This window comes from Daphnia pulicaria, chromosome 4 (genome assembly GCF_021234035.1).
Source record: "Daphnia pulicaria isolate SC F1-1A chromosome 4, SC_F0-13Bv2, whole genome shotgun sequence".
Classification (NCBI taxonomy): domain Eukaryota; kingdom Metazoa; phylum Arthropoda; class Branchiopoda; order Diplostraca; family Daphniidae; genus Daphnia; species Daphnia pulicaria.
Window position 1 is genome coordinate 21,138,591 of NC_060916.1, and position 21,561 is coordinate 21,160,151.

Sequence of the window (21,561 nt, forward strand, 5' to 3'; positions counted from 1 at the left end):
ATCGTATTCTTGTGCGTTTCTAGCCTACGGCCGTTTACAGCTGGGTTGGACATTTGGACAGGCAGCCAACATTCATACATAAAAGTACGAGCAGAGAGAGAGATGAAAGTGGGGGGGGGGGGAGAACGTGAATGACAGATATTCACGTCGAGTATCATAAGTCAATGACAGTCAACGGATTTGAGATAAGGTTGAATTGCCAAGGTTGGGAAGATTCTCTCTGCTTTTTTGATCCAACTGATATTCCAGCAGCAGCGCAGGCTTCTCGCTTTGTCTTAAGGGCCGCCTGGCCAGCACACAATGATGACTAAAAGAATGCCAGGAATTATCACTGTGTATAGTACAATTAAATTTAAATGATATTAGGGTGGAATGAAATACTCCATCTCCCGACCGAAATTGAATTTCCCATTTGACACATCTCTCAACAATTCCATGAGCTAAAACGGAAAAAAAGAAAAAGGAAATATATACACAACTAATCTTATATATATATATTTCGAAATGATGTTTCAGTAGTCAAGGAGAGAGAGAGCTTGTTGCTCGGAGGGTGTACAATAGATGTAGCAGCGTAATGATCTTCTCAGCGGGATATTTGGCCTTGGCTACACGACCAGGACACAGCAGAAGAGCGCTACGCAGCAACGCTATCATTCCACCATTTCAAATACCAGAACGAACATATGGAAGAGCCAACATGAAACGAAAAGAAAGAAATGAGGGAAACGAAGAAAAAAAAAAAAACCAGCTCGGTGATTGTTAATGATATGGAAAAGAACTTGAAAAATTCTATCATTCAACACGTATATAGAAAAAGACAAAAGTCGAGCGGGCGGCTTGTGTGTGTGTCTCATTTACCCGAGTTCGTCTAATGGCATGATAGTAGTGTAGTAGTCTAAGTCTTTTTTATTTTTTCTTCAAAAAGAAAAAAAAGCACCACCAAACGGGTTTACAATGAATCACAACATGGGTATTATATTTCGCAACCGGAGTACAATTAGCATCTGTGTTCTTGTTATCGGCTTGTTCGGATGTGTAACGATTACCATAAACACGCCACTGCTGCCCGCCTACCCAGCAGTTGTTGCTGGTTTATTCGAACGGCCTTTTCCCCCCTTCGACTTTAAAAGAAGAAGAAGAAGCCTCCGGGCATTTTTTCTTTCTCTCTCTGCATATATCTTCTCTGTCAAGGAACAACTCGGCCATCTTGATTATTCTTCTTCTTCTTCTTCATCCTCTCCCACTTTTCCTCCTCTTTATTTCTTTCTTTCACTTTATTCTTACTCTTTCTCGTTCTTTTCTTAACATATTTTTCTTCCAACCCTTCTTCTTCTCTGTCGTCCTAAAAAAAACAGAAAAATAACAACATACACAACATTAGACAGGCTATACATGTATGTGTTTACCATTTAATAAAAGTTAAAAAAGGTAGTCGTAATTACATGTTGGGAATCAATGATAGGTGCGGTTCACGAGAAAACCTTAAACTGCCGCAACGGCAGCACTTTTTCAATCAATTCCATGACTTTGTTGTTTAGTCTTTAAAAAACTTTGCATCGCACCCGACGAGGAAGCCGAATATTTAACGATTTAAAAAAAAAAGAAACTTGAAAAAAAAGCCAGCCTAGCAGCTTTTATCGCATTTTATTGCTTCTTAAAGAGAGGGGAAATTGCAGCTGGTGATCAGCAGTTAAGCACTTAAAAAGAGTTAAGACGGTTAAATCAGCAGCAGTGACTTATCAGTATGGTCCACCAACCAAGTCAATAACGCACAGAGTCACCATCCATGGAGCTACTGATGAGCTAGTTCCGGCCGGAATTGGTTTTCTCGATTGACGATGACTGATTTATTCGATTAATGTGTTGTGTATGCCGTGGCTCCAATTAAACATTTTTGATTTCAGTTGTAAAGAAATACAAAGGTTTTTCTTGTGCCCTGAGCCGCTAACAATCCTCCAGCCTATGCAATGCTTATCAATTTGAATACAATGGCCTCGGTAATATGAAAGAACAATCGACAGTCATTGGAGATTTGTTCCAACTTGGAAAACATAAAACGACGGCGGATTCTTGACTTTTTGTGTTTTGATGCTACACTTGGCCATCTATTATCGTCCAATAGTACTAAAGGCAACTGCCACTAGAATGCGCACGTTCCTCCAGTTACCCGAAGGGTTACTGGTCAAAGTTTCGTTTGCAGTATGGTTTACATGGGCACCCTCAGTTCTCGTAACACTACATAGATGGATGCACTAGTTTTTGGCAATTATTGCATTTCAATGGCAGTAATCGGTAGCTTACAATTTTTTACATCTATTCTGAAAATTTGGCTGCAATCGATTCAGGTATTTGATCAAACGGAGTTCTGGTTACTTTTTGACAGAATTTCAATAGCTGTCACAGCAGACGATAATACAGAGACATGTGACAGGGATATAAACGTAACGTGACAATCGACTACTATTGTATGATAGAATAGAAGTCACTGTATGTTATCACCGAACGCTATCAATCTCCAGTAACAGAAGTGCTGATAGGTAGTTACTTAAATTTAATTTTAACAAGATCCGGTGTGACGTGGGGTGGCGGGGCGAAGCCTCCGCCGCACCAAAGTCACGCCTTACCCTTACGCCGCGCCATATCATATTAGGTTTTTTTTGGAATTTAATTTTTATTTAATGTTTGGATAGAAACATGCGGAAATATTCTTTTAATCTCTTTCTCGATTTCTGCTTATTACAATCTTCCGGAAACTAAGGGCATACATTTTTTTTAAATGTTATAAATCCATCTTAATAATAGGCCTAATTTTATAACAGAATATTTTTATTATTCTATAACTATTCTATAGCTCTGTCTTTGTAAAACTATACCAATACTACTATACCAACTAGAATACCCTTAACATTCCCTTCGGGTACCTTGCGGCGTACGTACGCTGCCTACAGTTACAATCGATGTTCTTTCTTCTTTCAATCTTTCATGCTCAACCATGGCTTAAGATGGCCACGACCGCCACGTAGATGTTAACTCTGCCATAGACATTGAGTCTGATTCACCCAACTTTGCATTAGAAGTATACAAACCATATCGGTTTTGATTATGGCGAGCATTTAGCAAATAGGTCCGTTCACGCAGTTTTCTTTGTTTCTCGATTGTACTGTGTTATCGGGGGCATTCCTCCTACACGTTGTTGAAGCGAAGCAGTCAAGTCAAGAAAACGTGCGTGTCAAAATGTCAACCCAGGATTATCCCATCACATTTGTGTAAAGTTATGTTTCACCTGCTTTCGATATTCAAGTTCTTTATGCTGATAAAGTGATAGAACAATAGTTTTTCCTGTCTTTTTATAGGGACAACAGCTCAAATTAAAGTCAAGTAAGTAAAAGTCTAAGCCTCTTAAGTACAGTGTGACTGGGATTGATGAAGTAAACTCAAACATTGTCTTTCCAGAAACAGTGTAGCCTATCGCCTGGAAATAGGAATAGCATGAATTGCAATCTCCAGTCGACACATAAGTCAATATGTGTTAAAGTTCCACATCTTTCAACAAAATCATCTGTAGCCAATCCGAGAACATGAGCAACAAATTTGTTGAGTAAGATTTTTGAAACTCTTGATATTGTGTATTCTTGAATTATAAGAATTGCCATTATTGTGGTGTACATTTATGTTGACAGACAATTAATTGGTTTTGTAGAGTCCCTATCAAGGAGTTGTACCAAATCAAAATCTCACGAAAGAGATGAAAGATAAAGGATTGTAAAGGATATGCATCTTTACACCATAGGTTTAAAGCAGGAGGTAAGAAGAAATATTTTTATTTCATTTTGAATCAATTTCCAATGATTGTTTATTCTTTATAATAGATTCAGAAAGAAATGGTGGCGAATTTTGTATATACGGCCGACGATGGAGTTGACGCTAGCTGTTTGCAACTCGCCTTTTGCGACGTTTTGGTGGCAGGAGAAGCGGATTAAGAGCTGGATCCTGGCGAATCGTCATTGATACTCTAAGCTCTAAGAGGTTAATTTGCAGTCAATTTTTGTGAAGAGTTTTAAACTATTTAAAGTTGTTGGTAATAGATGTCCCTGAGGGATCTCAGTATGTTCAATATAATCCCTAGCAATATCCGCAGCAACGTCAACCTGCAAAAGGAAAGGACAGAACACTCGAAGGTCACGGAGAAAAACGTGTCATGCAGCAGTGTAGAGGTTTGTGTAGTTAACTACGGCGTCGCTGTTGGGTGTTGTATCGTTTAAGGCTGGATCGACCTCTGGTGTACTGATGTTTCCTGGGTATGTCGGATGCCAAACCACAACGCCGCCGCCTTACTACGCAACAACCGGTTCCTACACCACCAAGGCTCAAGAGTGTTACACCACAATTCATGATGCCCCGAGCTGCAACACCGAATCCCGAAGTATAACTCTGCGTGTCGATGTCTACGCTTTGAGTCACTACGCCCTGAAGTATTACTCTGCCCCGAGTTACTACACCACCAAGGGGACGGAGACACTTGACTACGCATGCTGCCCCATCTTACCACATCCGAGGCTTCTAAGTATTACTCTGTTCTTATCTACTTATTGAACCTATTTTCAAGTACTACTCTGTTCCCAGCTGCTACACCGAGGCTCCCGCTGATTACTCCACCAAAACGGTTGAATACTACACGGTACTTAGCCGCGACTACACCGAAACGGCTAAGTATTACTCTGCCCCGATCTACACAACCACAACTGAGGCGGCCAATTATTACGCAGTCCCGACTTGCTACACAGAAGCTGCTCTTTCGTGCTACGTTAAACACTACACTGGTGCTCCAGTCTACTACACCACGATCTACGCTAGACCTAGCTACAACACCACAGCCCCCAAGTACTACACCGAAAAAGCCGCCTTTTACGCAACCACGTACGCTGACTGGTATACTACATCGGGGATTTTAAGCATTCCCCTGCTCCAAACTACTACCAAACTGAAATTTATATGTATTACACCAGCAATTCTCCCGACTTAGTCACCACTACTTACGCTGCTCCGACCTATACACCGAAGTTATGAAGTATTTCTCTGGATGTGTAGAAAGATTGTTGAAATACAAGATTGATCGATAAATCACAAGTGCATGTCTCTATTTTCTCCTCAACTATCTTTCCTCCTGCCGATAATCGTCTCAATTTAGATTGGTGCAATAAATGCCGATGAAAGATATCCAGTTAGGGTAATACAAATGATCAGTTTTGGAAATTTAATCTTTGCACTTCCACATTACAAATTTTTACATTCTAGCAGATGGAAAACGCCTTGTTAGTGGTCGCGTATCCAACCGGTTAACCTGCCGATGTTCTAACTTTAGATAAAAAACTGTGCGAGCACTATTGGAACGAATGGCTTAAACGCTTGGAAGCATTTAATGAGCTCAAGAAATCTGCCGAAAAACAGTGAATGTACTTTTGAAGAAGAATGAATGGGCTAGAAGGCAAATCATCCACCAGCTTTTTATCAAATCATTCTTATAACAAACTTGATTTCGAAAAAGGTAATTGAATGAATTGATAAGGCAGGAATTTCAAAGTCAACATATTGTGTATTCAATCCTCAAGTACGAAATCGGCCAATCTGTATACAAGAAAAATCGTGTCACATTTTTTATACTTTTCTTATGCTGATCGAGCTAGAAAAATTCAGCAGAACATGTTACAAAAATTGCTCGCCGTAGCTATAAATTTCTTACGGTATTTTATGAAGAATATTAAATAATTGCCCGTTAGTGATTGATCGATTATCGATTTAACACAGGAACAGTGGCATCTTGGGCTGATTAAATAGTCATAAACGGTGAGGACAGTGCACACTTGGCATGACGAAATGAACAGGCAGCATAATCTTGAATTCAATGGAAAATATTTACATTACAATTGGATGAGGATTTTTGTACAACCTCGGAGTCGAGAATCGGAAACACGTTTGATAAAGAGACCGAAGTTCCTCTTTTTAATATTTACATTGGTGGCAAGGAAGTTGTGTGGTTGTGTGTGTGTCAAGCGCGTTGCGGAACCTACCACGAGGAACCTAATTCTCCCAAGTCACGACTTCAATCTCAAATTCGGATGAAACTAGTCCATATCCAGTCCTAGATATGCACTAGTAATTTAGCAATCAGTCTTGAATTTCAGCAACCTCTCATCGGTTTCACCAATGGATCTTGTTTATGGAACGGCGGCGAACGATCGAAATGAAACGAAAACGAAGATTTAATTAAGTCAATAATTAAATAATTTCACCAGTTAAAATGTCGTTAAATATCCTATATCCTTTAATTAATTTAATTTAATTATTTTTACCTTTAATTTTCATTTGTCCTCTCTTCTTTTTAGTGCCTTAAAGTGATGAGATCGACTCCGCAAGGGCCTCAAGCTTTTCTTTTCTTTTTGCTTTTTCCGCAGTGTATATCTGAATAACCTCTTCTGCCAAGCTGGATTGCTCTTCTTTTTCCTTCAATTTCTTCTTTGTTTTCTTGAGTTCAAGGCGGGAAGTGCTAAGGAGTTGTCTACATTTTCTTAACTCTTGATCGGCAAACCGCTGTATGTGTACTTGAATATTACGCTCCCTATGGAAATTAAACTTTGAAACAAAGTTTTGAATGTTGGCTTATATTATTCACTACCTGGTCATTTCTTCCAGCTGTTGTTGAAGATCTTTGTCCACTTCAACAGAGCGATCAAAATCCAAGAATATTCTAATTAGTTCTGTAATAGATGTCGATTGTCGACAAGTTGGACACGTTCCTTTGGTACTGTACATTTAAGGAAAAAGATGTTAAGGATATCAACAAGAAAACTGTATTAAAGGTGTTACTTAGCCCATTCTCTGATGCATTTTTTGTGGAACAAGTGTCCACATCGTGGAGCCATGACAAAATCAGAGTCACCGAAGAGCTCCTGACAGACAGAACACTGTACACGCATTGTATGGCTTTGAAAACTAAACCAATAGCTTTTACAAATCTGAAAAGATAATTAATCATGAGTAAAAGAAATTAGTTTACCACTAATCAAGGAAATGATTCCAAATTCAATAACACATAAACAAAGTGGGATAACAGTGTTGAGGTGTTCTTTCATAACAAGAATTAACAAGAAACAATAAGGTTAAACAAGATTTTCAACTCAGTACAAGAAGCTCAAGCGATAACACTCTATTGCTGAGGGGAAAGATACTGGGCACATATACACATAGGTGTGTCACAAACAAAATAATTACCAGTCGTTGAAGAGTAATACACAGAGGCTTCTCATAGAGAAACCAATTCCAATTCAGAGATTCTGAGAGAGAAAAAGGCGAACGATGAATGAACTAAAACAGGTTTCTGAGAGAACCTTCTTGCAAAGTGGTCGTCGCATGTCTGAGAAGGGCCGGCATAATTCGCCGACTATTTTTTTCGGAATGGAGTAGTTGGACATCCTGCGTTGCGCATTCTCCGCAAATGCGAAAATCTCATTTGTGTCCAACTTGATCTGTGTCGCCTACAGCGTCTTATGGAAAACCAACTTCTTCCCGTTAAAACAGTTGTTTTCTTACCTATAACTTTGATTTCCCCCCTTTTCTTCCTAACTGTGAATACTTTATTCATTTCTCTATTACCTAATTTTAATTTCTATCCCCAATTCCATCTGGTTAATTTTTAATTAATTTTTGTTTGTGACTGGTTTTTTTGTTGTCTCCTGTAGCAGAAGAATTTCGTTCGTAGCGTGGTCGATTCTGTCTAGAAACGTCTAGAAACGTCTGCTACAGGAGACGAACAAAAAAACCAGTCACAAACAAAAATTAAATAAAAATTAACCAGATGGAATTGGGGATAGAAATAAAAATTAGGTAATAGAGAAATGAATAAAGTATTAACTGTTAGGAAAAAAAGGGGGGAAAATAAGAGTCATTGATAAGAAAACAATTTTTTTACCGAGGAGAAGTTGGTTTTCCCATAAGACGCTGTAGGCGACACAGACCGAGTTGGACACAAATGAGATTTTCGCATTTGCGGAGAATGCACAACGCAGGATGTCAAAATACTCCATTAACGTCTATTTTTATTTTTAACATTAGTTTGATGTTTTCTATGCGTGAATGTTTCAGAATACAGGAACATTTTCTTAATTTTTTTGCATATAAAAATTCGATTTAATTCATTATTGCCTATTTTTAAAATAAAACAAGCATAAAAATCTAGATAAACTTGCACAACTTTAGGCTATGACGATTTGAAATCTAGTGGTGCCCCCTGGTGGCATCCACAGCGGATCCCGCATTTTAGCCCCCTATGGGCAGACGGTGACGATGACGATTTATGCCGGCCCGTCTGAGAACAACAAAACTCAGCTGTGAAAGCAGAGCTTCTGCAACTGCAACTTGCGCTGCGAATAATTGAGTAGAAGCTTCTTTTTGCGTATGGGGGATAGTAGTACTTTTTTTTTGTTCTTCTGCTTTAACAAGAAAAACATTGGCGTAGTAGATTTGTCCTGAAACGGACTGATGAGTGAAACGACAAAATAAAGATTGATTGTGAAACCGTAGAAGATGAGTTTTTATTAAAATTGAGTCCGTGCAATGAATGTCGAAGAAGAAGAATCATTGGAAGTCAGGCAAAGAAATGAAATCCAGGCGCTACAAGTAGGATTTAAAAACAAACAAATCAAATACAACATGTGTTGGGTTTGCATTATCAATTATTTTACTTTTTTCTTCCCAGGCCATTTTCACAAGTGATTTTTTTGCAGTGAATTTGTCATCTATTAGTGAGAAATGGTCTCCCCCAGAATATATTTTGCTGTTAAAACCTCAAAAAGGATTATCACAAGATGAAGTACATGCAACAGTACAGTTACGTGTAAAATTTCCTTGTGATTACCCCCAGTCACATCCATCCATTAAACTGGAAAATGGAGAGGGGATCTCTTCCAAAGATATTGAAAAGTTGCAACTTGAATTAGAACAATTATGTAAAGAGGGTGTAGGGGGAAGAAGTTGCTTTCAACTTGGCTCATCATGCTCAAGGTTTTTTAGCAGAGAGAAACCAAAAACCAAGATTCCAATCCTTTCATGAGGAAATGTTGGCAGCACAGAGAAAAAATATGGAATAATCTGTGTTAGAAGAGAAGTCAAGGCAAGTGAGGGAAGATGAACAGCAGCTTATTGCATTTTGTGAAGAGATTCCAAAGAAACAACCTGCTCTGTTAAGTGAGCTTCGAAGAATAACAAACCTAGATCCTAACCAACATCCCTTCCTTGAAATAAATCTTGGTTCTTCACAAACCAGTAATAAAAATGAAGCCCAATCAAATTTGGATCACACAATAGAGGCACAAAAGTTATGCACACATCCAAAAGTTAAAAAAATTTCGTTCTCGAACAAGGATGGAGGTCGAATTTATTACTGTGGGCCGTGCTTGGGTATATGTCGGCCAAATAGGTATATTTGCGCTGCTGTGGAACCCAATCTAAAAGAAGCAGCAACTATTACAACCTATCAGGTACTTATCTGATTACAAGAAAGTCTCTATAATTTTAAACTAGTTTATTTTTTTCTGATAGATTTCTTGTGTGAACCTGGAATCTCGACGCAAGCAAATATCTTTGGTTGAGCAAGAGTTTCGATTACTGGAACGTAATGTTCACCACTCAGCTCTCATTCCGTTGCTAGCCTTCAAATGGGAAATGTCAGAAGATGAAGAATGCTTTTATCTCTATGTTGCGGAGCAACTTGTGCCTGGATTATCCTTGAATTTCTTTATTAATGTAACTGCATTTATTTTAAGTATTTTCTGCTTTGTTTAGCAATTTTTTCAAAACGTCTATTTTATTTCTTTTTTGTTGGACACTTTAAAGAGAGGCTTTAGCGTTAGCGTTGACATATTGCGCTATATAACCGGTAACATACTTCAAGCGCTTCAAGTCCTGCATAGAGCTAACGTGGTACACAAAAATCTTCGTCATAGCAGCATTTTTCTGGACAGCTTTGGTGAAGTTAAAGTCGGTGACTACAGTCTTGAGTCTAGGATCAATGAAATTTTTTCCATTCAAGGTAACATTGAATATGGAAAGCAAATCTTTATCTTAAGTGTTTTCTTTTTTTCACAGATGATCGACCTTCGTTATCGATGTATCCTTCTGCTCCTGGAAGAGGGGGGAAAAGAGGAGATATCCACCGACTAGGCATTCTTCTTTGGACTTTATATCAAGTAAAATATTATTTATTGTTTCTGTCTTTCTTTCTTTCATTAAATTTTTATTTGGACACATTAGGGAAATATTGTTCACCGTTGGGATTGCCTGAAGCTTCCGTCATCCATGCCGCTTTTGCTAAGAGATTTAATAGGGAAATGCATTGGTTCTGATATTGAGAAAGATAGAATGAGCATTGACGAACTCTTATCACACGCTTTTCTCAAGACGCCGATTTTTCGAGAACACCAAGAACAGGAGGAGAGTAGAGATGACGATAAATTTCGATCTGATGTTCCACAAGTTGCTTCCAGAACGGAAATGCCTCATATCCCATCGAGGTTACTCAGCGAGTTTGAAACACTCCAGTTCTTGGGCTCTGGGGGGTTTGGAGATGTTCTTAAAGTACGGAACAAGCTAGATGGCAACATTTATGCAATTAAAAGAATATTGCTTGATGCCAAAAGTCGCCAACTCAACAAAAAAATTACTCGCGAAGTCAAACTTCTTTCTCGTCTCAATCATGAAAATATCGTCCGGTATTACAACTCTTGGTTGGAAACTGTTCAGACTGATTCGCCTTCTCGTTCAGGGTAATCAAGTTGAAAATGTTTCAAAAAGAATACTTTATAGATTGAGACTTTTAATCAATAATTTAGACATAGCGAAAGTCGGGACGACCCCAAAGTTAACGGAATGAAGCAAAACAACGTTGCAGAATCAGACAGCTCGGATTTATCTCATTCAAGAGGCCCATGGTTTATCAAGCCTCAGGAAAGCAGTTCATCAGGAGGTATCGAGTTTGACTCAGATGGTCTAGAAAGCTCATCGTCGGAAGAAGAGGAATCTTCCAAGGAATGGCATGGCATGGCATGGAAAGAATAAAGGTCCTAAGTTCTCTTCGACTACCAGAAATCGTTCTCCCGGTTTCAGATAATCTAACTGGCAAAGAGGTATGTTTTAAACTCATCTTCAGCATTAAATAGCAATCTTAAACTATTATTCTTTCACCAGGTTCAGTTAATTAATTGGTTACTGAATCACAATCCAAGTGCGCGCCCCTCGTCCACGGAATTGCTTCAATCCCCGATTTTGCCTCCTCCGCAGCTAGAAGAAGCTGAATTACAGGAAATGATCCGCCATACTCTTTCCAACACACAGAGCAAAGCGTACAAACATTTGGTGGCTTCATGTTTTCAGCAAAAAATGACCATCTCTGAAGATCTAGTCTACAATATGGACATGACCTCTTCAGCAGGATTGCAGCAATCAGCCTGGATTTTTCAGGCCGTGCAAGAAGTTTTTGTTAAACATTGTCAGCGAAGAGGGGCTATTTACTTTAAAGTAGGTCTCATAGAATAAGCTTGCTGGCCCTCAATATTAACGATTTGTTATTCTTGATAGACTACGACATTATCTCCTAAGAAAAGTCAACCAAATCAAGGATTGTCACAGGTTCTTCTGATGAATCACGTCGGTAGCATAGTGGTAAAATATCTTGTTATATCGTATAAATTTATCGAAGCATGATTTAATCTGCCATGTTGCTCTATACTTTCAGACTTTACCAACGGATCTTCAAACTCCTTTTGCCCGATTCATCTCCCGTTCCAATCTCACCTGGCTAAAACGTTACTGCATAGATTACGTTTATAGCGAAAGAAAACTCGTAGGCCTTCACCCCAAGTCGTTCCCGGAACTCGCATTCGACATTGTAACCCCTTCACCGTCATCAGTACTTGCAGATGCTGAAGTTTTGGTCACAATTTCAGACGTTTTCTCCGATCAGTGCTTGAAAATTGAAAGGAAAATAACGCTCGAGTTGGGACATCATTTGCTTCTTAAAGGCGTGCTGATCCACTGTGGCATCCCCGAGGACAAGCGTTCGGAGCTTTGCCACATACTTAAAACGCGCTCGAAATCCGAAGGGCAAATTCAAAACAAAACAGCGAAATTGGCTATCTCGCGCCAGTCGATTGATATGCTTTTAAATTTGTTGGAAAGTCGGAAAGGAGAAGCAGCATCTTTGGCCAAACAAGCGCTACACGAGCTTGACGCGATTGCCACTCACGCTGAGTGCATGGGGTTACGAAATACCTATAGCATACGCATCGACACCGCCCTTCAAAACTACACTACCCATTGGGGTATGGTCTTCCGATTTGTTTGTCGATCGAACTTGAGAAAGTAAGATCTACTCCCATTTATTCAAAAGTACTATTGATTAACTAACATGATATTTTTAAATCCAGAACTAAGATTGACGACGTCTTAGCGACCGGAGGTCGTTACGATGCATTGGTCAGATCTTTTCAGAATGCACTTGTCAATCGGAATAAAGTAGATGGTGAGCCAATGAGTCAACCCACAGTCGTTGGTGGCTTCATCCATTTAGACAGAGTTGCAGCCATCCTGAAAGAAACTGAGGTTGTTGAACGTAATTCGATTATTACGGTTTTCATCATTAACATTTCAGTGTGCTTCTTAGAAAAGGTAAAGATTGATATGCTTTATTCATTGTTATATTTTCATTAATGTAAAAATTTCATTTTTTAAAGGGCACGCAGTTTCTTTATGGAATCGTGTGGTCCTGACACGGAGATTATTGATCCAACGCTGGCTTTTTCCCATGACCAACGTTCTGCTCCATCCTTATCTTCCCGACGTACGCTCATCCAGCTTCTTACACAATAAACAACTTGTCTTACTTCACTGACGAGTTGGAACACTTCAGTGGTCGCTTCCGTGCCGCTGTTACACACATACAGTCACTCACCACGGGATTATGGCCAGGTACCCGACGATTTACTTATTTTCGTAGATTATCTACTTGTAGTATTCTACTTTCTTTAAAATCTGTGTCTGTAATAATTCCAAAATCGGGCCCTTCTTACGCTCAAACAAAGTTTTACTTGGACGTTTCTTTTTTCTAACGCTAGATGGCTTTTCGATAATTTTTAGCTGTCAAAACAGTTGGTTTCAGTAACTTTGCACATCTTTTTAAACCTTTATCGACCCTTTTTGGTGGTAATTTTGTAGTGATAACTGACGATAACTATTCCACAAACAAAGCTCACTTGTTAGATTTTTAATAATGTGGTTTTTTTTCTACTTCCGGTTTACTCATTTCAGTCAGTAGTTTATAGTAAAGTTCATGTTTTGATTTTTACGTACGCGTACTTCCGGTTTCGAGAATTTTCCTGAACTATAATTCAGGAAAATTTTCGATTTTGGCCAAATTTTGGATTTCGTTTAAATCACACCTAATTGACCCCAAATTTCATGGAGATCACGAATATGTGGTTTAAGTTGACGACAGCTCAATGGTTGAGGCGCTGTGGTTACTTCCGGTATACTTCCTTAATTTTTTAAAAAGACTAGCAAGTGAGCTTTGTTCAGTTAAAAGTTCTCAATATTGCAAGCTTGATTTAACGTTTAAATAATTGCATCATTGAATCTTTGTGCTAAAGAAACCTGATTATTGTTTCTATCTGTATTATGTAACTTTTATTGGCATGTTACTAAATAAGAATTGTTTTCTCTTTATTCAGGTAATGCAGATGAGACGTCGAGAAGATGGATTTTCTCATCTTTAAATATCGTCACAAGTCTCCGTCGGATGTTGCCCCTGCTCCTGGTGCGAACGAAACTCGCTGGAGTGAATTGATGTAAGTTCATCATTTACAAGTTACTCACATTTAGGCTGTGTGTATTGTATTCTAATCCAATTATTTTTATCTGATTTAGAATGCGCCAACAAAATACTTCTGGTAGTAAAAAGGGACCATCACTGGAAAACGGAAAGTGACAATCGCTGCCGTCACCGAGACTCGTCATCAACGTGGATCATGGTATTGTTTGTATTGTTTCGTTTGTGTTTGTTAACCCGTTGTCTGCCACGCCTTGGTTTTCCCCTAGCTCCTTAGCACGGGCTGCGTGCGCTGTTCGGCCTCGTGGTTTTCATGCCGCGGAATCGGAGAGTCGCACCCGCCCAAAATTTGCCGCAAGGCGCCTGTTAGGCAATGCACCATAGGGACTTCCCCTTGTCGATGCGGTGATGGATTCTCCTGTCACCGTGTCAGCCCGGACTTGTCAGCAATGGCAAGTCCCACCTTGGCCAGGGATCCTTCAGACGTGGCACGTAGAATAGTAGAGAACAATCTACGGGTTGTATGGCGTGGTAGTCAACGGGTTAATTTACGTATATGTATGTATGTTTATATGTGTCTTTAAAATGTGTGGTGGAATTGTGGGTGGAGGTGGGACAATAAAGCAATTCCTTTTAATTTTTTCTTACAACTTTGAAGTTTTTCATTTGCAAATCGTAGGAATCATGGTAACGTTAAAAGTATTTAAGTTACTAAGACATTTCGTACAAGATGATTACCCGCATTTAAAAATGTATTTTCTCAATGAAAAACAACAATACCAGTGATTAGTAACTGCAGACGACGTACATATCTGAACACAACTAAGTAAAATTGAAATTTCGGCTAGTATTTAAAAGCCCCACTTTAGACAAATGAAGAAGCGTAGGTCGTGGTGTAACATTCAGGTGCCTTAGTGTTTGGTAACTCGTGGCAGAGTAATACTCTGGAACTTTATTGTAGAAAGTGGGGACAGCGTTGGTTGTAGTGTAATATTCGGTGACCTTGGTGGTGAAATAAACCGGAACCTCTGTTTGGTATTGGTTGGAGCAGCTTAATACTTGTGTTTCTCGGTGTAGTAAACTGAGGCAGCATTCACGGTTGCATAATATTCGGCCTTTTCGGTGTAGTACTTGGGGGCTTCGGTGTAGTAGCTAGGAGTGGCGTAGGTTGTGGTGTAGCAAACTTGAGTCATAGTATTTCGGATCAACGTAGTACGAAGGAGCAGCCGCTGTGTAGTAAGAATTTTGCTGCGTAATAGTGGACCGCCTCAGTTGTAGTTGCGTAGCTCGGGGCAAAGTAGTATTTGTGCGTTTAGGTGTGGTACTCTTGGTTGACGTAATAAGCTGGAGCTTCGGTGTAGTATCTGGGCAGAGAGTAGTACTTAAGGCCTCGGTGTAGTAGGCTGGGGTGGAATACGTAGTCGTGTAGGACTCCAATACCTGGGTGGTGTAGTACTTGCAAACCACGGTGTAGTAGTCGAACTCCTTATTGATGTAACTCGGGGCAAAGTTAAACTTGAGGGCTTCGTGTAGTAGCTTGTAGCATCATAAGGTGTGGTGTAATACTCTGGTGCCTTGGCGGTCTAGTAACTGGTAATTGCGTATGCTGTTATTGTGTAGTAAGGCGGCGGCATTACGATTCGGTATCCGCCATACCGGACAATCAACAATCAACAGCAGCACGACGCTATAGTTAACTGGGCGGTAAATAATTGGAATATTAATATTAAATAACTGACAAATGTACAATGTCCATGTAACAGAATATTTACCCGATTGCGTACTAATAATACGACGAAGAATGCACTTGGTGACAGTGCACTGCAGTTGTTCATCCACGATTCGTTGCCAGTATTGTTCTCTCCAGCCAATCGCTCTGATACAACAGCATGGTGGTAAGGTTCCATGCGACGACGACCCAATTTGATATCACAAAAGAACTCAACATCTCCAGCCTAATAAAATATAAAGTCCAAACCCAATAATTAGAATCTAATTTAACAAGAAATTCATTCATCTAACAAGAACATCAGAGCAGTCAATGTTGATTAAGTTTTAATCACAAATACTACAATTAATATAAAATAAAATGTTCAAGGATTCTTACCAACTAGACGTTCGATCGTGCTTCAAGTTCGGTATTGACTCGATAACCACCAAAATTGGAATCTATTTCCAAGCCAAAAGCGACAGCCAAATCCATGTTTGCGTCCCAACCGACAGCAGCGACGACATGGTCAGTTTAAATCTGCTGAAATAAATTTTAGATTTTAATTAACATCGCTAATTACATGTACTGAAATAACTGTTTACCCTTTTGACCATCGTTTAAGGTCAATGCGATCTTGTAATCTTCCAAAATTGCACCCTCAACATTAGCTTTGGGCAACACATTAACACTTTCCGCTTTCTCCTTCTCGGTTGTCCATTGGCTCAAATATTTAGAGGACTCGGCATGTGTTAGCGGCGCCATCGATGTTGCGGGACAGCGTGACGTGCTCGTAGGCATCTTTAAGGGCACCACTCAGGGATTGGAAAAGATTTTCGTTTGCCACCTAACAAGAAAATGAAGGCCATTTTTAGAGTGATTCGTAACCACAGAAATAAATTGCTAGCAGTATAAATAGAATCTCAGATACTATCAAGCAGGAAGATTGTCAAAGTTATTCAACATTCCATAAAGGTGTAATTATTGAGACTTTTAAAGACGAATTTTGTTTGGAATAAAATGTTCACCTGTGGCAATAACGCACTGGTCGTAGGTGATGGTACGGCCATCGACAAGTGAGGCTTGCCGACCGACAATGTCAAGTTTAACGGCGCGGTGTACACGTACGAATGTGTTATCTTTGCTTTTCACAATTCGACGCGATTGCAGTAGAATTCGTCTTGTTCGAAAAACAGACAAGAAAGGAAAACAAGTCATAAGTACATATTCCACAAAATTACAATAATAAAGAGCTTACCTTCACTCTTTGTCGTACCACCGTTTCAAACGAAGTTTATTCAAAACTTCGGAGCTACGGGGTTGGGTGTCCGAGAAGCTATCTTGACTGATTTCTGTCGTACTTGGGCGCTCCAGTATAGTTTACGACAGCTTTGGTGATGTAATAAGCTGGAGCCTCGGTGTCGTAGGTTGGGACAACATACGTAGTTGCGTAGTCTCAGTAGGTGCCTCGGCGTAGTATTCTAGCGCTTTGGTAGTGTAGCTCGAGGAGCAGCTTAAGTTGTGGTGTAATAATCTGGATCCTTGGTGGTTTAACTGTAAACCCAACAGTGCTACCTCGGTGTAGTATCTGGTCGTTGCGTATATTGTTGTGTAGTAAGGCGGTGGCGTTGCGGTTTGGTATCCGCCTTACTCAGGAGACGTCGGTACATCAGTGGTCGACCCAGCCATCGACGATACAACAACCCATAGCAGCACGACAGCATAGTTAACTATAGAAAATATTAAATATTCAACAATAACGGACTTATTATCAAATAGAAAAAATATAAATTGATACAAATTCCACGTAGAAATACAGAATATTTACCCGTGATTGTGACCTGATATTACGACGAAGAATGCAGCTGCTGCCGGGTCGGAGATACTCGCTCGACTGATCCCTGTCAACTTTTCTCTCGCATCATATTATACGACTTTTTCTCACCCCTCCTCTCAAGCCTTGCGGCTGTTGGACCTTTTTGATAATGATGCAAAACTTCCCGTTCTCACCCAACCTCTACACCACTGCATAACATGTTTTACGTAATTATCTCTGCGACCTTCGAGTCTGAACTCTGAAGGCCATGGAAATTGGCCTTTTTCTTTCTTCAGGTTGCTGGGGATGGGGATGGGTCTACAAAAACCAATATCAAAATGAATATCAAATCATAAATGGTAATGGCTTAAACTATATTCACTTTAAAAAAATACCAATTGACATTTGAGTCATTTCTTCGGTGGATGAATAAATCTGCCATTTCGAACGTTTGAAGGACAGTCGGCTTTTTAGAAATGCAGACCTAGTAACAGCCTTTAGCATCCACGGACGACGGACGGAACGGATGAACACCCGGCCGTCACAGCGCCCCTAGCGGCCTGACGGTTCTGGAAAGGGTAGGGTCCGGGAAGGATAGGGTCCGTACACCCAGCCGTCAGAAAGGGGTAGGGTAGCTCCAGCCATCAGATGTAGAGACTAGAGAGGGGTACCCGGTACCCCCAACCGTCAGCCGTTTACAAACACAAAACATTTTCATTTTATGAGTTCACGACATGATGCTTAATATTCAAGAAAAAACTCGCGATTTTCAGACTCGGAGAAAAGCGGGCTTAGTTCAAATTAAAATACCTAGTGTGTGTGTGTTTAAACAGCATTACTCTTGGGTTTTCAAAACAACTCGTTTAATGACACCATATATCTAATTGGTGGCAGTGGAACGTGTGGAACAGAGGACAGCAGGAAAGTCGCGACTCTGCATTCGTTTACTATTAGATTGAGAAAAGAAAAACAGTTAGTTAAATGCCACCCGAAAATAAAATTTAAAAAAAAAGAACTACTTGCCTTCATTAATTATTAAGGATGTGTTGAGGTACGTATATTTGTGCCCTTATGGTTGAAGAATTCGGCCAACGCAAAAGAGATACCAGATAATAAGAGAAGCAACACTCCACTCATAAATAATCTTGAATATTACCGGTGATTCTAGATGCATGCGTACATCGCATGCCCTCCTAGACGCCCTGGGGAACCTGGGCAACGCAAAGCGCGCGGCACATTAGCATCTTTACTACCCCCGCTAGATAGCGGTATTTTTTATACCTCTTTTAATTTTTCAAAAACTAAAATATAAATAAATAAATTAGCCGAGTACTAAAAAAATGTGGTCGCAAAGGTTTCCGTAGATTGTCGACTGGACTTAACGTTTGATTCACCGACTATCCTGATCTCGTCGACTAAATAGAAATATTAAAATTAATTTTTACATTATTATTTATGTAACAGATACACTGAAAAGAAGAAGTCAACTGAAAAGATATTTCTTAGATTTTCATTTATTTTTTTTTGTAGCGAGAATCTTTAACAACATTATAATTTGAGAAATTAAACACAATAAGAGGGTTATAAAGGAATATTTACTTTGTCATGATCAATCTGCTTTGAGCGAAACTTTGATTTTGTGGTAACCAACGGCCAACACACCCCGCATGTTCCAAATGTGTTCCATTCCTTCTGGCTGTGTGTTGTAAGAGGCGTCAACAGCTCTGACCCAGACTTCTGTTTCTTTCGCCGTAACAGGCAAATTGGCATGCCATCGAGTCCATGCCCATTGTCGACTTAGTTTAACTGGATCAAGAAGTTCTGCAACATGCCACGTTTTGCCCGAGTCGAGACTAATGTCGACTCGCACAACTCCCCGTCCACCACCGCTCCATGCGTAACCTTTCAAACGAAAAATCAATAAAACGATCCACCATCAGATTAATTATGTTCGTTTATTCATACCTTTTAGTTTAAGTTTTCCGTCTTTTAGTTCCACTGTTTCTCCATCTTGAGGATCACAGACAACACTGGTGACGGGCATTTCTTGAATTGCTGGGGCTGTGGAAAAATCCACCTTGTCCCAGTCCGACGACGGGTTGAAACTCTTGTAGTCATTTTGCTGCCAATGAGACTGGCTCTCATTTCTTGCAACTTCAATTCGGGCTACAAGAAGAAGAACTAGAAGAAAAATTCGAATCTAAGGTTGTCAAGGTTACTTACTCAGCCACTTGACCCAACGGGCGCCAGTAGTTCCAGGCACGACGACTCGCAACGGAAAACCGTGATCCCGAGTAAGTGTTTCGCCGTTCATTTCGTAAGCCAAGATGACGTCACCTCGAGGATCCATAGCTTTACTTAACGGAATAGAAACAGCGTACGGTGCGCTGGTTGGATCTATATCCAATCCCTCAAATTCGACGTGCCTGTTGCAAAAATTAACTGGGGTGAGTGACACTCTGTCACAGACATTAAATTGATACATACCGATGCTCGTTTTCATCGCTTTCCTTAATGCCAAGGTCAAGCAGCACGTCTCTCAAACGAACCCCCTTCCACACCGCATTGCCCATCGCTCCTTGGGCCCATTCCAAACCTTTTGTGGGTTTGGTACGATTCATTTCTGATCGTCTATTCCCCGAACATTGCAGAGAGGCCGTGACACTATGTGACGCGTAGGCAGTCTTGAGTTGGTCCAAATTCAGACTGAGACCTTTTTTTTCATCATCGCTGACTATTTCAAGAGAATAGTCGCCACTTGAAAGATCAACGTCTGGAACTGGGAAGTGATGTCTAACGTAAAAGAATTCACTAAAAAAAATACAAATAACTTGAGAGAAATATGACGTTTACGTGGTTACAACGCTTTATACGTGGGGGTGATGAAGTTTTCCACTAGCAGAGAGGTTGGAGTTTCGGCATTAAAAGGTTTCTTAGTTCTGATTGTTAGAACGGGATGACGTTGAGGATCATTCGCATATGGATCACTCATGTTCATCATAGCATCAACCTCCTCACCCTTGGTCAGGTTTCCAATCCTGTACTCTTCCAATAATGCCAAGGTATTTGGTTGTTTGTGAATAGCATAGAGATTCCAAAATGGCTCAACAGAAACCCCAGCTCCAAGTAGAATTTTATTTCCTCCTAAAAACATCTAAATTTAGCCACAACTAACACAACAAGTAAGATCAACTTTATGGTACCTGGATGACTTTTGATGAAAGGAGTGATGTCATAGACACCACTTTTGTAACTAACCCACACACCTGTTGATTCATCTGTATGTTTGGCTACATCACCAGAACTATAAACTGGCAATCCATCTACATAACTTCCTGGTTCTTTTTCTGATGCAGTTCTTTCTTTCACTTTATTTTCAAGAGCCAGAACTTTAGGAAGGTTATATTTTGTATAATAATAAAATCCAGCAGCAGTAGCAGCACCAAGCCCTGCCAACATTAAAAGTCTTGAGCTGCCGAATTGAGCCTTTTCATTGAATTCATGTCTGTTTGATCTTTCAGTGCCAGTGGAAAGAGTTCTTAACCTTGAAAGAAAATATGATCACAATATCAGAAAATATTTGAAAAGGAAACCAATTTTAAACTATTATGTTACCAACTAGTTTTTCCAAATGATTTTCTGGTTTGACATCTAGAGAAAACTATACGACCTTTATAAACTTGATTGAGCAACATTTTTTCAGCACTCAACACACTTCAATTAATCTCACTTTATCGTACTGCGCACTAAGGCCAATCAGAGGAGATTTATATACCTACAGGCTGGAAAACCATAAAACACTAGCTTTCCATATTCACGGTGACTAAGCAATAAGAAGACAGGCTAAGCCCTACTGTGGACCATTCAGGCGAGCGCATTTTCGTGCGGCAGGTGCTCAACGAAAACGCCCCCTTTTAAAGACGCTCTTCTTTGGGGCATGGGTATGTTCACCGGACCGCTTTTCATTGGTTGGATGGAATGAGTAGGAACTGAGTAGGAAATGTAAAGATAATTTCGTTTCCGATAAAGAGAAAAAACAAAAACAGGATCGTTTGCTTGAATGTTTACATTTCTTACCCGCCGGCTTATCGTTGATCGGCGGTTTGAAATAGTTTTTTGAGCATGGCCCAAAAAAATGACAACTGCATTTCCTCGATAAAAATT

The 21,561-nt window shown here is 39.9% G+C and overlaps 2 protein-coding genes and 5 long non-coding RNA genes across 15 annotated transcripts; 4 read left to right on the forward strand and 3 right to left on the reverse strand.

The window, feature by feature from the left end:
- Window positions 1-2,982: 2,982 nt before the first annotated feature.
- On the forward strand, window positions 2,983-4,812 carry LOC124337624. 4 transcript variants are annotated; one of them, XR_006917457.1, is made up of 7 exons: window positions 2,983-3,266; window positions 3,354-3,378; window positions 3,454-3,598; window positions 3,701-3,804; window positions 3,870-4,026; window positions 4,086-4,564; window positions 4,624-4,812. It is a non-coding gene; the product is annotated as an uncharacterized LOC124337624 (long non-coding RNA). The 4 variants fall into 4 exon arrangements; XR_006917456.1 differs by having other exon boundaries at window positions 2,983-3,378; window positions 3,681-3,804; XR_006917455.1 differs by having other exon boundaries at window positions 2,983-3,378.
- A 761-nt stretch (window positions 4,813-5,573) lies between these two features.
- Window positions 5,574-7,393, reverse strand: LOC124337623. Of its 2 annotated transcripts, none has more exons than XR_006917452.1 (5): window positions 7,270-7,393; window positions 6,865-7,013; window positions 6,674-6,802; window positions 6,351-6,616; window positions 5,574-6,210 (listed from the first exon to the last, which is right to left on the reverse strand). It is a non-coding gene; the product is annotated as an uncharacterized LOC124337623 (long non-coding RNA). The 2 variants fall into 2 exon arrangements; XR_006917454.1 differs by lacking the exon at window positions 7,270-7,393 and adding an exon at window positions 7,055-7,101 and having other exon boundaries at window positions 6,865-6,981.
- Window positions 7,394-8,435: 1,042 nt separating this feature from the next.
- Window positions 8,436-8,970, forward strand: LOC124337629. Its single transcript, XR_006917473.1, has 2 exons — window positions 8,436-8,673; window positions 8,753-8,970. It is a non-coding gene; the product is annotated as an uncharacterized LOC124337629 (long non-coding RNA).
- A 248-nt stretch (window positions 8,971-9,218) lies between these two features.
- Window positions 9,219-12,914, forward strand: LOC124337620 (eIF-2-alpha kinase GCN2-like). The gene is given in 12 exon segments (XM_046791667.1): window positions 9,219-9,533; window positions 9,595-9,798; window positions 9,889-10,084; window positions 10,141-10,241; window positions 10,306-10,817; window positions 10,884-11,087; window positions 11,090-11,177; window positions 11,239-11,568; window positions 11,629-11,712; window positions 11,786-12,411; window positions 12,477-12,717; window positions 12,783-12,914. Coding segments are annotated over 11 exon segments (2,499 nt in total). The 5' UTR covers window positions 9,219-9,533; window positions 9,595-9,717; the 3' UTR covers window positions 12,819-12,914.
- Window positions 12,915-13,218: 304 nt separating this feature from the next.
- Window positions 13,219-14,494, forward strand: LOC124337630. The gene is made up of 3 exons (XR_006917474.1): window positions 13,219-13,251; window positions 13,776-13,892; window positions 13,972-14,494. It is a non-coding gene; the product is annotated as an uncharacterized LOC124337630 (long non-coding RNA).
- A 524-nt stretch (window positions 14,495-15,018) lies between these two features.
- On the reverse strand, window positions 15,019-18,344 carry LOC124337622. 4 transcript variants are annotated; one of them, XR_006917450.1, is made up of 9 exons: window positions 18,208-18,344; window positions 17,793-18,054; window positions 17,410-17,715; window positions 16,840-17,311; window positions 16,610-16,761; window positions 16,187-16,428; window positions 15,981-16,121; window positions 15,646-15,828; window positions 15,019-15,570 (listed from the first exon to the last, which is right to left on the reverse strand). It is a non-coding gene; the product is annotated as an uncharacterized LOC124337622 (long non-coding RNA). The 4 variants fall into 4 exon arrangements; XR_006917448.1 differs by having other exon boundaries at window positions 17,793-18,344; XR_006917451.1 differs by having other exon boundaries at window positions 15,981-16,124; window positions 17,793-18,344.
- A 220-nt stretch (window positions 18,345-18,564) lies between these two features.
- On the reverse strand, window positions 18,565-21,320 carry LOC124337597 (sulfite oxidase-like). 2 transcript variants are annotated; one of them, XM_046791643.1, is made up of 8 exons: window positions 21,013-21,320; window positions 20,601-20,941; window positions 20,271-20,541; window positions 19,885-20,208; window positions 19,621-19,823; window positions 19,363-19,563; window positions 18,997-19,299; window positions 18,565-18,812 (listed from the first exon to the last, which is right to left on the reverse strand). In XM_046791643.1, the coding sequence occupies exons 1-7, from the start codon at window positions 21,090-21,092 to the stop codon at window positions 19,007-19,009; spliced, it is 1,713 nt and encodes a 570-aa protein (XP_046647599.1). In that variant the 5' UTR covers window positions 21,093-21,320; the 3' UTR covers window positions 18,565-18,812; window positions 18,997-19,006. The 2 variants fall into 2 exon arrangements, with proteins under 2 accessions (XP_046647599.1, XP_046647598.1); XM_046791642.1 differs by lacking the exon at window positions 18,565-18,812 and having other exon boundaries at window positions 18,894-19,299; window positions 21,013-21,319.
- Window positions 21,321-21,561: the final 241 nt, after the last annotated feature.